The sequence below is a fragment of the Mandrillus leucophaeus genome, unplaced genomic scaffold (genome assembly GCF_000951045.1).
Source record: "Mandrillus leucophaeus isolate KB7577 unplaced genomic scaffold, Mleu.le_1.0 Scaffold18, whole genome shotgun sequence".
In the NCBI taxonomy this organism is placed as follows: Eukaryota; Metazoa; Chordata; class Mammalia; order Primates; family Cercopithecidae; genus Mandrillus; species Mandrillus leucophaeus.
Window position 1 is genome coordinate 3250438 of NW_012101809.1, and position 16253 is coordinate 3266690.

The following is a 16253-nucleotide window of genomic DNA, read 5'->3' on the forward strand; positions in this document are numbered from 1 at the left end:
AAAAAAAAAAAAAAAAAAGAGCTATTCAGATGCAGCCTTCCTGTTCCACAACAAACAAAAGTGTGTGTGCCTTCATTGGGAGGCAAAGACATAGAGAGACACCCAGTAGGGACCAAAACAGATAACTCTTCCGTCCCTGACCTTTCTTAGCCATTCCTCCCACATCAGCTCTTGAGAATTAAGCTGAGTGACAGCTGTTTTTAACTTCCCTTTTCTTCCCTGACAGCTTTACCAGCACTTTACCTTCCTCACCTCTTCCTTTAAAATCAGTTATAGGATTTGGAGAGCAGATAAGAAACAGAGTGAAAATAACAACTGAAGTCTCTATGTTATCAGTCATGAAAACTCATAAGTGTTCTATGAAGCAGATCTCAAACTAGCATGATGCTTTTTAAGCATGACCTTATTTTTGTGTGAAAATTCAAATCAATAGATTCCATATACATCTACCCTTTGAGAAAAAGCATAAGCAAACTTACCCTTAAAAGAACTCTACATACATATTTTAAACAGTCTGGCTTTAAGATAAAAACACTTCATCAATTTTTTAAAAGGGCTTTCATGGACAGCTCTTGAGTTCTTGGTCTACTTTAGTCCTCTTCTGTGCCAATTACTGCGGCTATCCCTCAGGCATGTGACCCATCGCTCAGTATTCTGGGGGTTTTTTTGCTTTGTATTTTGTTTTGTTGTTTACTTATTTATTTTTCCTTGAGATAGAGTCTCACTCTGTCGCCCAGTCTGGAGTGCAATGGTGCAATCTCGGCTCACTGCAAGCTCTGCCTCCCAGGTTCACGCCATTCTCCTGCCTCAGCCTCCCAAGCAGCTGGGACTACAGGCACCCACTACCACACCCAGCTAATTTTTTGTGTGTGTGTATTTTTAGTAGAGACAGAGTTTCACCATGTTAGCCAGGATGGTCTCAATCTCCTGACCTTGTGATCCACCCAGCCCAGCCTCCCAAAGTGCTGGGATTACAGACATGAACCACAGCGCAGGGTCCAGCGCTCAGTATTCTATGACTTCCTTTCAATGTATATAAACCACATTATCTGTTAACAGCTAACTTTAACCTGGCCAAGATATTTTTTATTTTTTTCCTCTGGAAATTGGTGCAATAATAAGATGAGTGGTTTGGCCTATTTTATCTCCAGTTGTAATTCCACAGTGGTGTGGAAAGCAGAAAGCCCAATATAAAAATCCACATAGCAGATAATACCAGGGATTTCTAGTGAGCAAAATGAAGTCATCACAACTCATTTGTATTAACAGGATCAGTAAACTGTCCAAAAAAACTAACTTTGCACGTTATTAGACTCATTTCAGCACTGGATGGAAACATACATAGTTGAGGACAGCACGAAACAAAGGCAACTGATTCAACCCTTGTTACCACCACTTACCAATGCAAAGCAGGGTTTAAACAAGTACAGACAGATATGCTTTTCAATGGAATGAATCGGTATGAAACTTAGGGAGAAAAAAAAACACTGGGATTTTTAATGTAACCAACCTGAGCTAATACTGTGATGAAGTTGCGATTTAAATGAACAGCTTCATAAAGTGCCAGAAGAATGGCCTCATTGGTTCTAAAGAGAAAGAGAATAAATTGGAGTGGCTTTTATACTGGGGGAGTTAAAACAATATAACCATGAAGATAAGATTGGATTGCACCCCAGCACCTCATTATCAATTCCTTTGCATTTCTAAAGTTCCCCTTTACTCGCCATTTGGGCATATGCAAAAGTGTATAGGCAAGAGTTAGGGCCTTCACTTTAATTCCTTAGGAGCAGTTCTCATCTACTTCATTATCTTCCCTCTGTTTTTCCACCTCAACCCAGTTAAGTCCTCAACTGGCTCAGACACCCATCACTCTTTTGTTTTATTGCAGAGATAGGCTGGCAACAGTTGTCAGCTTATTGTCGCCCATTACATATGAAAAACAGAAATGTCTAAGGGTCCATTATTGTTCAAAACCCATGAAACATTGGAAAATCACCAACAAAAGCATGATTCTGTAAAAGATTAACAAGAGGTTACACTGCACATTCTCATATCCAGCAGGACAGCCCACACTAAAGTCCCAGTCACTGCACAAGAATGTCAGGCACTTACTGTACTGAGATTTTCTCATGGGCATCTGCTATGAACATGCTGCCCACCTGTGGAAGAAAAGGGGAATTGCAGACTTATAGCAGGAGGATATGAGAGGAGCTTTGTGCCTAGGAAGCCTTTCATCAGTGAAAGAAACAAGCTGCTACCAGCTGGGGAGAACTTGGAACTCCGGGCCATAAGTCACACACACCAAAACCAGCCCACTTTGAAAATCTTAAAAGACTCATAAGTAATAAATGAAATAATGAGAATCCTACTAAATCATCTTGCCTTAAAAAGGGCCTTAAAAGAAAAAGCCTAGTACTTTTGTCCAACTCTCCTTTTCAGTGTGTAAGTTTAGTCACTCTGACAGTTAACCTGCACATCCTCATCACTCTGTATCTTTCCTAGAAGTTGCTTATTTGAAGTCAGAAACTAACCTAGGAAAAACTTCACAAAAGCAGGCTGACTTCAGCCAACATAGAGCTATCTTTGGGAACAATATTTGGGTTTCAGACCAAAGCTGTCTATATGAGATCCACTCTCCATTTTTCAGATAACAAAATCTTTAGTTTGTGTCCTAGTCAGAGCAAGTGAATAAGTAAATGGAGTAGGCTGCCTCTAATGTATATGATATCAGAGGCACTAAGATGCCTACTCCCCCTAAAAAATACCTCTTCCACTTCCTTAATTATGCTTGAAACTATACACAAACCTATGCTGCTAGAGCTTCGTATGTTTGGTACAAAACTTTCTGAAAACTTGACTGAAAGGCAGAGATGTCTGGGAGCAGTATAATTGTATCTAATTCATTTAATCAAACACCAATACAAAACCCATACTTCTCTAGCCCCTGAGAGAGTTTACTCATTTACATTTTGGAGTTAAAGCGTTTATCAGGCCCCTCCCTGAGAACAGGCTGAGAAGGCAGAAGGAACAATTCATAAGCAGTGGGGGGAAAAAATTGCAGAAGTGGAGGAGGAGAGGGGGCAACTGCTTCTTACAATTAACCAAAAAATTGTCTTGCCCTAGAACTGATTACTTGGATAATAATGCCCAGAAGATAGACTTTCTGAATCTGCCTAGATTCTAGAATCTCCTAGATTTCTCTCTTCAAAATCAGCCCCAGATTATCTGGTACCAAATGCCAAGAAACCTTGCCCTGGAGTCTTGTAAACTGGACCAATAATTTCCCCAAAATTCAGACCTCTACGCCCAAACCCTAAGCTATTAGAAGAGTGGCCCAGATCTACTGCACAATCGCTCAACCCTGGGACCAGCTATGAGGACCAAACAGCCATGGCAGACAGCAAAGGTGCATTCATGGGAGGACTCAGATCCAAACCCTACTATACTGTGTTCCACAAGGTCAGTGCCCAAACGGAGCCAACTCTTCAGGAAGCAAATTCTGGCTTAACGTGTACCTTTTCTTTAGCCTTTAAAAAATTAATTAATTAATTAACTAATGTGGAAAAACGAAGTACCAGAGAAACCAAAGCTCTCCTTTCCCCTATCTCACTTGGTTTTGAATCTCACTAAAGGTACATCGAAAGTGGGGATTAAAAAAAAAAAGAAAGAAATTCACTAAAGGAAATACACTCCCCAAGAAAATCTGCTCTGAGCAGCCTCTCTCGTCATCATGCTGCCATCACTTCAAATATCTGAACTTCGAAGCCCAATTTGTCCACCCCTGCAGACAACACTGTTTCTGTTTTTTTCAGGAGAAAAAAAAAAAAAAGCAGGACTTACCATATTTGTTAAAGCAGAGAAGAAACCACTTTGGTGTTCTTCTTCCTTGTCTTTATACTGCCTAAACAAAAAGAACTAAATTCAACTTTAGGATTATTTATCAAGTATGTCTTTGTCTTTGGCATTTGGGATAATCAGGGCAAAGCCTCCCCCCCTTTTTTTTTTGACACAGAGTCTCACTTTGTTGCCCAGGCTGGAGTGTAGTGGCGTGATCTCGGCTCACTACAAGCTCCGCCTCCCAGGTTCACGCCATTCTCCTGCCTCAGCCTCCTGCATCCGGCGCCCGCCACCACGCCTGGTTAATTTTTTGTATTTTTAGTAGAGACGGGGTTTCACCGTGTTAGCCAGAATGGTCTTGATCTCCTGACCTTGTGATCCACCTGCCTCGGCCTCCCAAAGTGCTGGGATTACAGGAGTGAGCCACTGCACCCGGCCAGGGTGGAGCACTCTTAAAATTCTCTGACTCCAGAAAACTAACGCATCATGACAATCAAGCATTACGACAATCCCTGCAAGCTAAGAGGCACCTGTCTGCTCTTGAGGTAGTGTGTACCAAAATGCCTGGTTACTTTGGGAGAGACTTAGACTTAGAAAGTAGGCTGCAAAAGTGCCCTAACATATCCAGTTATTTCTTTTTGTTTTTTGTTTTGTTTTGTTTTGTTTTTTTGAGACAGAGTCTGGCTCTGTCGCCCAGGCTGGAGTGCAGTGGCCGGATCTTAGCCCACTGCAAGCTCCACCGCCCAGGCTTACGCCATTCTCCTGCCTCAGCCTCCCAAGTAGCTGGGACTACAGGCACCCGCCATGTCGCCTGGCTAGTTTTTTGTATTCTTTTTTTAGTAGAGACAGGGTTTCACTGTGTTAGCCAGGATGGTCTTGATCTCCTGACCTCGTGATCCGCCCACCTCGGCCTCCCAAAGTGCTGGGATTACAGGCTTGAGCCACCGCGCCCGGCCTCCAGTTATTTCTTAAACAATCTATTACTTGAAAAGTGTGACAGTAAAATTACTTTAGGGCTAGAACACTGAAAATCTTGTTTCTTTTTAAAGGAGGAGGAAGGAAATCAGTAAACTAAACTCTCTGGAGAGATGGGACAGATTTGAAGTTCTGATACCCAACTGTGTGTGAGAAAAGTCTAGAGAGGAGCATGAAAGATCCTGCCTGGCCCTTGCCAGGATTAGGGATACTTCTGGTCTCCATTCACTAATGTCAGATCCTTTCAGCAAAAGGGAAAGCAAGCATCGATGAAGGGAGCCCCCAGGAGAAACAGGGACTCTGGGAAGTTGAGGTTTATTCCCAATAAAAAAGAAACATCTGTCAAACTAGGGCTTAATATACTTTCTCCTTTTATATATTTTTTAAGATGACAAAAAAGCAGTCTCCACAGCCTTTTTTATATATTTGTATGATACACTGGACTAAATGGAAGTGCCCACTTGTGGCTGGAAGACTAGTTAAAATGCTCTGTAATAAAATACCAAGAGTTGCAAAGGAATGTGCCTAATTGCCTTAAGAGACACTAACCTAGTGGCTACTTTTCCCCTGGTGTTAAAAACAATCCCTGCTAAGGCCATCAAGCAAAGCTAGAGCAAATACATCTGCCAGGGCCTGTACCTCTGAATACTCTTGGACTAGGTAAGGGAATTTCACCCAAGAACTCTAACAAAACTCGAACAACCAATTCAAATGAAAATCAGACCCCCTTCCATTCTGGAAAGGTGGACTTACCTGTTGTACTCAGATAAAGCCTGAGCAATTACAAGCCCCATTCCCTAGAAGGGAAAAGATAGCATAGGTGAAATAAGACAGCAGCCTTTGAGGGTTGGTGATGATGCTAGAACTAGGTCAGAAAGAACACTAATTAGCCCAGGAAGTCCTGCCTGAAAGTTGGCGACAAGGACAGAAATTCTGAAAGGCACTGTCAAAGCATCAAAAGGAAGTTCTTTGGGAAGATTTTTCTTATCTAATTATCTTAATGTTCCCAGGTACAATTAAAATGGATAATCAAGCAGTGAAACAGACCAGGGCCCAGATTGTTGACAATTTCACTGGGATCATTTTCACTCTGAAAGACAAGATCCAGTTAGAATCTTCAAACAAAAAGCCCTCAAATGTCTCCAAAAACAGCCATAGCAAAGTGACAATGAGTCCATGCTAAACGAAGGTGCACATAGATAAGCTACTTTCTTTCAAGCCACAGGAATGTAAAGGGAAGTAGCATCCAATACATGTTAAAGTGACTTATCAACTTCCCCGAGAACCTCTGATGCATAACACAAAGATCAATTAAGGCCACAGCATGAATCATGTGTGCATTTTTTTCATAAAGGAAATTGTAAAGAAGGAATAGGGTAGGATGGAAAGGGAATAAAGCAAGACACCTGGTCATCTTCTTCCTCCCTATATTCAGAGATCAGATATTATTTCCCAAACTTTCAAGGATATATATAGTAGATACAGATCATCCCCATGTTTCAGCTTCACCAAGTCAGGCTATAAATACTATCTGGTTAGTTCTGAAAGAAGGAATCTCCCATCATTTAGTCATCTAAGGTTTCTTATTCTTGAATGTGTAATTTATTAACTTTGTAGGATAATCAACTTCAGCACACTATAACATGAAACATAACCACTTCATCACGATTAGCAAGCAAATGTCCCCTCAAATCTTCCTTCCATGATAATAAGTCAGAAGACAGTAAAACGGTAGCACTGATGCACTAAAAAGAAATATTAATTCCCTCTCTATAACCAGATGAAATTGACAGAACAGCCCTCTGCTCTCTGTTCTAAATGTACTTTCCACTGAAAGTAATGCCACTGAATGCAAATAAGTAAGACAATACACAAGGATCCAGATACTCACATTGAGTGTGGCCTCATCATCCACGATAGATAGCTTCACAATATAAGGATTCACAGACTGTTAAATAAGAGAAGAGACTCCAGGTAAGTCTGACCTAGTTAAGAAAACCCGTTAGCTATCTTTAAAGTGTTAACAAAAATGCTCTATAAGGCCCTCTACAGTGATGCTCCTGATACACAGTCCCAATCCACATTGCCTGCTGACTCCTCCCATTTCCAGTTAATTTCTCAGTGTGTCTGGGCATTCATCAAGAGTACACACAAATACACATACACACCTCAGTTCTGTTCTACCTGTATTTTCCCTTAGGCTGAATCAGTGCAGGCCCTATGTCCACCACTTCTACCATCTTTCCCTCTTACTTGCATCTAAAAAGTAAGTGAATGCTCCACAACACTCACTTTGTCCTACCCTACCAATAATTTACTAAGTCCATAGGGATAGCCATCTTTTGGGGAACATAAAAGCTTGCCATAAGGCACATATTTATAAGTTGTTAACTTATATTTTCATCCCAAAGGCTTCCTAACCATTTCACAAACTATATGCAAGGACTGATTCACCCACCCGTAAAACATAGCCACCTTGGGGTGGAAGGTGGCAGCTGCTTAACAGCCAGAGAGGCCGTTTATGGAGATCTGATACCCAAATAACGCTGCAGGGAGAACTGAAAAAAAGGATGTAAATACCCAAACAACAATCTGGTCAGGACACTGGGATTTAATGATTGTCCCATCACTTAGAGCACTGGAAGAGTTCTCAGGTTTTTCCAGACCCAATCTCAGTTGGGCAGCATAAGAAAATGGTCATATATTTAAACTCATAAAGCAATTGGATCATCTCCCACAAAGGGGATGAGAACCAATGACCTTTCCTTACACACATAGGACATGAGGAAAGATTTCATATAGATCAGGCACCAATTCTAATCCAGGAGAAGCAAGGAACAATAGTTCTCAGACTGGCAGTTTCTACAGCTACCAAAAAAACTCATTACTGAGAAACTTGAAAACTCAACTGAAAGGCTCATTCCCCACACAGACCTATTCAACTGAGCTTCTGAGGGCATCTTTCGCATGTCAACTGGGAACAGAGAAAGAGACAGCTTTGCTTTCTTAACAGCCCAAATGTTTATAAGGTTTACTGCAACACAACTTAAGGTGTAAAACCCACTCCATTTGTTACTTGATCTGACAGAAGGAAGGCTCTCAACACTTCTTCCTACAACCAACAGTCAAATTCTGCTGATTCTACAGACCTCAGGGAAGCTCCCATGCAAGTGGGTCCTCGGAAAAGAAAATCAAGCAAAAGTGGCTGACTTAGATATGCTGCCATGATGACAGTAATACTAAAAAGAGCAGACCACTATTTCTTGGCATAATTTTTGAAAGTTCTAATCACTCATCTTCCCAAAAGAAGACTGTTTTAGGTTTTAGTTTTTTGTTTTTTTGTTTTTGTTTTGAGACAGAGTTTCACTCTTGTTGCCCAGGCTGGAATGCAATCGCACCATCTTGGCTCATCACAACCTCCGCCTTCCAGGTTCAAGTGATTCTCCTGCCTTAGCCTCCCAAGTAGCTGGGACTACAGGCACACGCCACCACACCCGGCTAAGTTTGTATTTTTAGTAGAGATAGGGTTTCTCCATGTTGGTCCGGCTGGTCTCAAACTCCTGACCTCAGGTGACCCACCTGCCTCGGCCTCCCAAAGTGCTGGGATTACAGGCGTGAGCCACTGCACCCAGCCTGTTTTAGATTTTAATCGGGGTCATCTGATTTCCAAGCAAACATTTGCATTCTAGTTCTTCTGCTTATTAATTGTGGCAAATTAGGCACATAAAGCTAAGTTTCTATTTCCTCATCTGTAAAATGAGGATACAGGTTGAGTATCTCATCTAAAATGCTTTAGAGCTGGACACGGTGGCTCATGCCTGTAATCCTAACACTTTGGGAGGCCATGGTGGGAGGATCACTTGAGGCCAGGAGTTCAAGACCAGCTTGGGCAACATGGCAAAACCCTATCTCTACAAAAAATTTAAAAAGTTAGCCGGGCATAGTGGCACATGCCTGTAGTCCCAGCTACTCGGAAGGATGAAGTGTGAGAATCACTTGAGTCCAGGAGGTCAAGGCTGCAGTGAGCTGTGATCACGTCCTTGCACTCCAGCCTGGGTGACAGAGTGAGACCCTGTCTTGATCAATCAATCAAACAAACATTTGGGATAGAAGCACTTATGATTTTGGATTTTTTTAACATGTTGGAATATGTGCATTATACTTACCTGTTAAGCATCCCTAATCCAAAAATCTGAAATGCTCCAATGAGCATTTCCTTTGAGTGTCATGTTGGTATTCAAAAAGTTTCAGATTTGGGGCATTTTGAATTTCAGATTTTCAGATTAGAGATGGCAACCTGTATTTTCTTCTCCTGGGGTTGCTATAAGGCTTAAATGAAGTAAGACACATCAAATCCTTAGCACAATAGCTGGTACACGCTATAGGCTTAATATTTGGTACAGGTAGCTGTATTTTTTCTTCTTTTACATTATTATCACATTCAAAGGAAAGCTCTTTAAGAAAAAGGGCAGTGTGGGAAGAAAAGGAACAACTTGCAATTAGACATAATAAACAATATGGTAATTTCTGAGAAATGTCATGCTCGAGGAAACAGTTGGGATCTGAGTCACTTCATCTCAGGAGACTTGGCCAGCCTAGAAAGCTAGGATCTTAATGTTGTGAAAATTTCTATTTTACCAGGGGCCTATTATTTAAACTATACCCCTGTTGTACTGATCACTTTTTAAAACTGGAGGAAATCTACTTTTCATCTATAAGACAGAATTACAAACTCTGTGAGTCTTCACAGTATCACTCTAATAGGGTCCTGCCTTTATTTGATTGCAGGTACACTTACCGTTTTCCATTGCTCTTCCCTAGACCTTTTTTGGGGGCTCTTTTGTCTTTTTAGATGAAATTATTAAAGTGGAACACATTACTTGAAGTGAGGAAGAACTACACATTTACTACATGGTATCTTTTCCATCACTTTTATTCCTTAAGTCCAACAACTTCTTCACTTTTTCTGTGCTTAGTTGGGTACCCAGCCTCGCTGTGCCTTGGTACCTTTCTGGAAAGGTTACAACGTACCCCATTGGTCATGAGATTGATTGTGCTGGTGGCTAGAATGCTATTCTCCCCAGCACACTCTCTCATGCTAGTTTGCACAGAATTTCATCAGCTTCTGTTTTGCTATGTTTATCTGGAATTCTTCATGTTCCTGTCAAAAACCTTCCTACTCCATGATCATCAGGCTTCCTTAATGGTTTCTGGTGAATGATTTATATCAAAAGCTGCAAAGCCCAGATAAATTAGGCCCACCAGCTCGCCCTTGCCCGCTATATTAATTCTTCTGGGGGCTTCTGAAAGACTAGAGATGCTATACTTCATTCCAGAAATATGATTCTCTCCAGTTCCTTGGCCATGTCCAATAGTTCAGGCTGACATTTCAGAGAGCCCTACTGAGTTGAGCCAGGATTCAGATCACAATCAGCGAAGCCAAGCCATTGCCTCAGAGTGGCCTGCATCCAGCAGAATGGTCTGAAAATATTCATTACTGATGATAGTGTGTTCCCATCACATATAACCCTCACCTCTCTTTAACTATCCTCAGCATTTTTCCATAGCTATTTTTCTTGCTGTTGTAATAAGGCCCCAGAGGCTATTACACATGACAGAGATCAAAATGGCTACCATGCCAGCCCCTCCAGATCATCAGTAAAACGGGTGTTGGGAATAAATTTCATATTTATTAGGAGCTCTACCTGCCATTCATCAGTTCCTCCAAGACAATGAAAGCAATCAGAAACTGGAATTTATAACACATTAACATTGCTCTGCATATTCTAGTCCCTCTTTAAGTATTCCTTTCTCAAAGCCTCCCCTTCTTCCATATCTCTTCTTATAAGAATAAGCTCCAGATTTTGTTACCCATCACTTTCAACCTGGCCAAATAAAGCCTAACTAGGAATCATATCAAAAATCACTAGGTGAAGATCCAGAAGCTCAAAAAAGAAAATTCTCTCTCCAGCTGGCCCAGTTCTCACAGTACCGCTATTTATTAAGTGAAGAAAGTCAGGTTGCCTCAGTGCAGCTCCTGACTTTTGGGTTCAGTAAAGTACTCCTAGTGCCCAGGACTCAGTGCCAAATGCTTCCTACTCCTCAAAAGCAATCTCCAATGAAGCCCAATGAAGCCCAATGAAGCCCTCAGTCTTCCTTGAGTGGTCCCCTTCCTTTTCTGTGTATTCTGCCTTTTGAAGGGAATCAAGTATATGTGCCAACCCAAGTATAACTCTCTGGGTTCTGCTCTTCTCTCAAAAACCTATAAATCTGCACCCTGATTAATTCAGGGGCCAAAAGAACTCCAGAACTCCTATGAATAAGGCATTGTCTTCAATTTTTCATTAAAATCAGAAGGAGTTTCTATGCCAACAGTGATACTTACATAAGCAGACTGCATAAGGAGATGTGATATACAGTCATGTGCCGCATAAGGACATTTTGATCCATAATGGACTACATATACTATGGTGGTCCCATGAGACTATAATGGAACTGAAAAATCCCTATAACCTAGTGACATTTTTAGCCATTATCACATAGTGCAACGCATTCATTACTCATGTATTTGTGGTGATAACGGTGTAAAGAAACCTACTGTGCTGCCAGTCATATAAAAGTATAGCACATACAGTTATCAGCCAGGCACAGTGGCTCACTCCTGTAATCCCAGCCCTTTGGGAGGCTGAAGTGGGCAGATCACTTGAGGGCAGGGGTTCGAGACCAGCCTAGGCAATATGGTGAACTCCATTTCTATCAAAAATACAAAAAGTTAGCTGGGCATGGTGGCACACGCACATACAATCATGCATAGTACCTACTACTTGATAATGACAATGATCGACTATGTTACTGGTTTATGTGTTTACTATACTATACTTTTTTTTCTTTTGAGATGGAGTTTTGCTCTTTCACCCAGGCTGGAGTGCAGTGGTGCGATCTCAGCTCACTGCAACCTCCACCTCCTGGGTTCAAGTGACTCTCGTGCATCAGCCTCCCAAGTAGCTGGGATTACAGATGCACATCACCATGCCCAGCTAATTTTTGTATTTTTAGTAGAGATCGGGTTTCTCAAACTCCTGACCTCATGTGATCCACCCGCCTCAGCCTCCCCAAGTGCTGGGATTACAGGCATAAGCCACCATGCCCAGCCTACACTATACTTTTTATTGTTATTTTCTAGTGTACTCCTTCTACTTATTTAAAAAAAAAAGTTAACTGTAAAACAGCTGAAGGTGGGTCCTTGAGCAGGTATTCCAGAGGAAGGCATTATTATCATAGGAGATAACAGCTTCATGTGTGTTATTTCCCTAAAGACCTTCCAAATGTGGAGGTGAAAGATATTGATCATCTGGACCCTGTGAGGTCAGGAGTTTGAGACCAGCCTGGTCTCAAATATGTCAAACATGTCATCTCAAACATGACAAAATATGTACAATGTGTTTCTGTTTTAAGCTAACTGTTATTACAAGAGAGTTAAAAAGCTTTAAAAATTTTTTAAAGTTTATAAAGTAAAACAGTTACAGTAAGTTAATTTATTATGGAAGAAAGAAAAAAATTAATAAATTTAACGTAGCCAAAGTGTACAATGTTTATAAAGTCAATAGTTGGCCAGGCACAGTAGCTCACACCTGTAATCCTAGCATTTTGGGAGGCCGGGGGGGTGGATCTCTTGAGGTCAGTTCAAGACCAGCCTGGCCAACACGGTAAAACCCTGTCTCTACTAAAAATACAAAAATTAGCCGAGCATTGTGGCAGGTGCCTGTAATCCCAGCTACTTAGGAGGCTGAGGCAGGACAATCTCTTGAACCTGGGATGCGGACACTGCAGTGAGCTGAGATCGCGCCACTGCACTACAGCCTAGGCAATAGACCAAGAGTCTGTCTCAAAAAAAAAAAAAAAAGCCTATAGTAGTCTACAGTAATGTCCTAGGCCTTCACATTCACTCACCACTCATTCACTGACTCATCCAGAGCAATTTCCAGTCCTGCAAGCTCCATTCGTAGTAAGTGCCCTATTCAGGTGTATGATTTACAGTTTCTTTCATGCTTCATGAAGATCAACAACAACTATTTTATATCTTTTATACCATACCTTTTCTAGGTTTAGGTTTTGTGTGTGTGTGCGTATTTTTGAGACAGGATCTGGCTTTGTCACCCAGGCTGGAGTGCAGGGGCACGACCTCAGCTCACTGTAACATCCACCTCCCTGGCTCAAGCCACCCTCCCACCTCAGCCTCCTGAGTAGCTGAGACTTCAGGTATGTGCCACCATGCCTGGCTAATTTTTGCATTTTTAAAAATATAGACGGGGTTTTGCCATGTTGGCCAGGCCAGTCTCGAACTCCTGGGCTCAAGCAATCCACCAGCCTTAGCCTCCCAAAGTGCTGGGATTACAGGCATGAGCCACCGTCCCCAGCCTTAAATTTTTTTGTTTTTTAAAGACAGGGTCTCACTCTGTTACCCAGACTGGAGTGCAGTGGTGTAATCATGGCTCACTGTAGCCTCAAACTCCTGGACTCAAGCAATTCTCCTGCTTCAGCATCTCAAGTAGCTGAGACTATAGACCCATACCACCACAACCAGCTAATTTAAACAAATTCTTTTTTGTAGAGACAGTGTCTTACTATTTGAGTAAGACTGGTCTCAAATTCCTGGCCTCAAGCGATCCTCCCATCTCAGCCTCCCAAAGCACTAGGATTATAGGTGTGAATCACCATGCCCAGCCTAGATATGCTTAAATACATAAATAATTACTATTGTGTTATAATTGCCTACAGTATTCAGTACTGTCATATGTATAGTCATATGCTATCCAGGTTTGTAGCCTAGGAGAAATAGGCTATACCATGTGGCGTAGGTATGTAATAGGCAATACCATCTAAATTTGTATAAAGATGCTCTCTCATATTCACATGACAACAAAACTGCCTAATGGCACATTTCTCAGAATGTATCCTTGTTAAAAGACACATGAGTATACAAAAATTAAATCTTTCTAAACAGATGTACTAGGTCAGTGGTTCTCAATCCTGGGCTAATCATCATACTCAACAGGGGAACTTAAAAAAAAAAAAAATTCCCAGGTTCCTGTTCCCACCACCCCCAAAAGACTGATTTACTGTGTCCAGAATAAGATCCAGAAATTTTTTCTTTTTTTTTTTCCTTTTTTTTTTTTTTGAGACAACATCTCACTCTGTCACCCAGGCTGGAGTGCAGTGGTGCGATCTGGGCTCACTACAAGCTCCATCTCCCAGGTTCATGCCATTCTCCTGCCTCAACCTCCCAAGTAGCTGGGACGACAGGCGCCCACCACCACGCCTAGCTAATTTTTCTGTATTTTTAGTAGAGACGGGGTTTCGCCGTGTTAGCCAGGATGGTCTCGATCTCCTGACCTCGTGATCCACCTGCTTCGGCCTCCCAAAGTGCTGGGATTACAGGCGTGAACCACTGCATCCTGCCACAATATTTTCTTTTTAAAAAGTTCTAGGCCAGGCGCAGTGGCTCACACCTGTAATTCCAGCACTTTGGGAGGCCGAGATGGGCAGATCACTTAACATTGGCAGTTTGAGACCAGCTGACCAACATGGAGAAACCCCATCTCTCCTAAAAATACAAAACTGGCCAGGCGTGGTGCCACATGCCTGTAATCCCAGCTACTTAGGAGACTGAGGCAGGAGAATTGCTTGAACCCGAGAGGCGGAGGTTGTGGTGAGCCAAGATCATGCCATTGCACTCTAGCCTGGGCAACAAGAGCGAAACTCCGTCTCAAAAAAAAAGTTCTTAGGTGATTCTAATAAGCTGGGTATGGGAATCACTACATCAGGGAGTATTTACTCACTTAATTAGAAGTTGCATCACAGGATTCCTTTGAACAACTAGATCCTCTGCTCTATGCATTTAATATAGGATTTTTAGAATCTGGATTATCAAAATTAATCAATATACCATTTATCAAGAACATGTCTTCTCTATTAAGCAAAGTCCTTAAGGAGGGGCCACATTAAAGAGGATTATAGGAAGATAATGACTATCCACTAAGGCATCCAGTTACCTCATATTTTCTATAGTTCACCAGCAAAGCCAAGAGGACGACAGCATCATACCCATGCTCCCTACGGCTTGGGGGATGGGAAAGTATCTGTAACAAGAACCAAAAATGCATGAGACTGCTAACTCCTGGTTCCTGGGAACACAGAGAAAACCTGAAGAGGTGGTTTACCCCAAAGGGAAGAGGTAACAAGGGAACTGACCTACCTGTAAAATTGCTTCAAATATGCTGTTGATCATTACATACTCGAGAATAGTGTTCTGGCTGATGTTATCCGTCACCTGAATGTAATAAAAGGCCTTTTAAAGTCTGTACTGAGGTATTCTGATATCTCATGTAATCTCCTCCCCTAGCATCTAAGAGAAACAGAAATATTAAAATATTTCTACTAGATAACTTAGCAGACCTTTCACAAGTGTCCCTTAAGTCATGAAAGCCTGAATAGACAGACACAAGGGTAGGAAATCAGCAAGTTAAAATTTCCTAAGTCTTTGAACTCCTCATTGTTTCTCTCATATCCTCACATATGCATTTGCTTAACAGTTTCTTGGGTTTCATTCCTCAAGTGCACAGGAAGAGGTTTATGAATGCAGAAGTCTTCAAGAGGTGGCAGGGAAAGGGACCCTCCTAAAGTAAATAATCAACACCCCACCCTCCTTCCACTAGAAAGTACAGGCAGCCTACAGTTATAAAATCAAAGCTACCCGAGTGCAGTGGCTCACACCTGTAATCCCAGCAATTAGGGAGGCTGAAGTGGGTGGATCACAAGGTCAGGAGTTCAAGATCAGCCTGGCCAACATGGTGAAACCCCATCTCTACTAAAAATACAAAAATTAGCCAGGCATGGTTGTACCTGCCTGTAATTCCAGCTTCTTGGGAGGCTGAGGCAGGAGAATTGCTCAAACCCAGGAGGTAGAGATTGCAGTGAGCCGAGATCACGCCATTGCACTCTCTGGCCTGGGCAACAGAGCAAGACTCCGCCTCAAAAAATAAATAAATAAAAGCCAAAACAAGTAAAAATACTCAGAATCGGCCAGGCACAGTGGCTCACAGCTATAATCCCAGCACTTTGGAAGGCCGAGGCAGGTGGATCACCTAAGGTCAGGAGTTCGAGCGGATGGATCACCTAAGGTCAGGAGTTCGAGATCAGGCTGGCCAACATGGCGAAACCCCATCTCTACTAAAAATACAGAAAAAAAACAAATTTGGTTGGACTTGGTGGCACATGCCTGTAATTCCAGCTACTTGGGAGGCTGAGGCAGAACTGCTTGAACCCAGGAGGCAGAGGTTGCAGTGAGCCGAGATCATGCCATTGCACTCCAGCCTGGGCGACAGAGCAAGACTCTGTCTCAAAAAATTAGCCAGACGTAGTGGCATACACCTGTAATCCCA

The 16253-nt window shown here is 42.1% G+C and overlaps 1 protein-coding gene across 1 annotated transcript in view; it reads right to left on the reverse strand.

Annotated features, from left to right (window-relative positions):
• The window catches only part of LOC105537776 (chromosome unknown open reading frame, human C10orf76), a 234786-nt gene that overhangs the window by 178720 nt on the left and 39813 nt on the right, over positions 1–16253 (reverse strand). Inside the window, exons 7-13 of the mRNA XM_011977448.1 lie at positions 15068–15142; positions 14865–14951; positions 6704–6760; positions 5566–5609; positions 3841–3901; positions 2113–2159; positions 1511–1586 (exon numbers count right to left, since the gene is read on the reverse strand). Of these exons, the coding sequence (XP_011832838.1) occupies positions 1511–1586; positions 2113–2159; positions 3841–3901; positions 5566–5609; positions 6704–6760; positions 14865–14951; positions 15068–15142 (447 nt within the window). The remainder of the gene's footprint in view (positions 1–1510; positions 1587–2112; positions 2160–3840; positions 3902–5565; positions 5610–6703; positions 6761–14864; positions 14952–15067; positions 15143–16253) is intronic.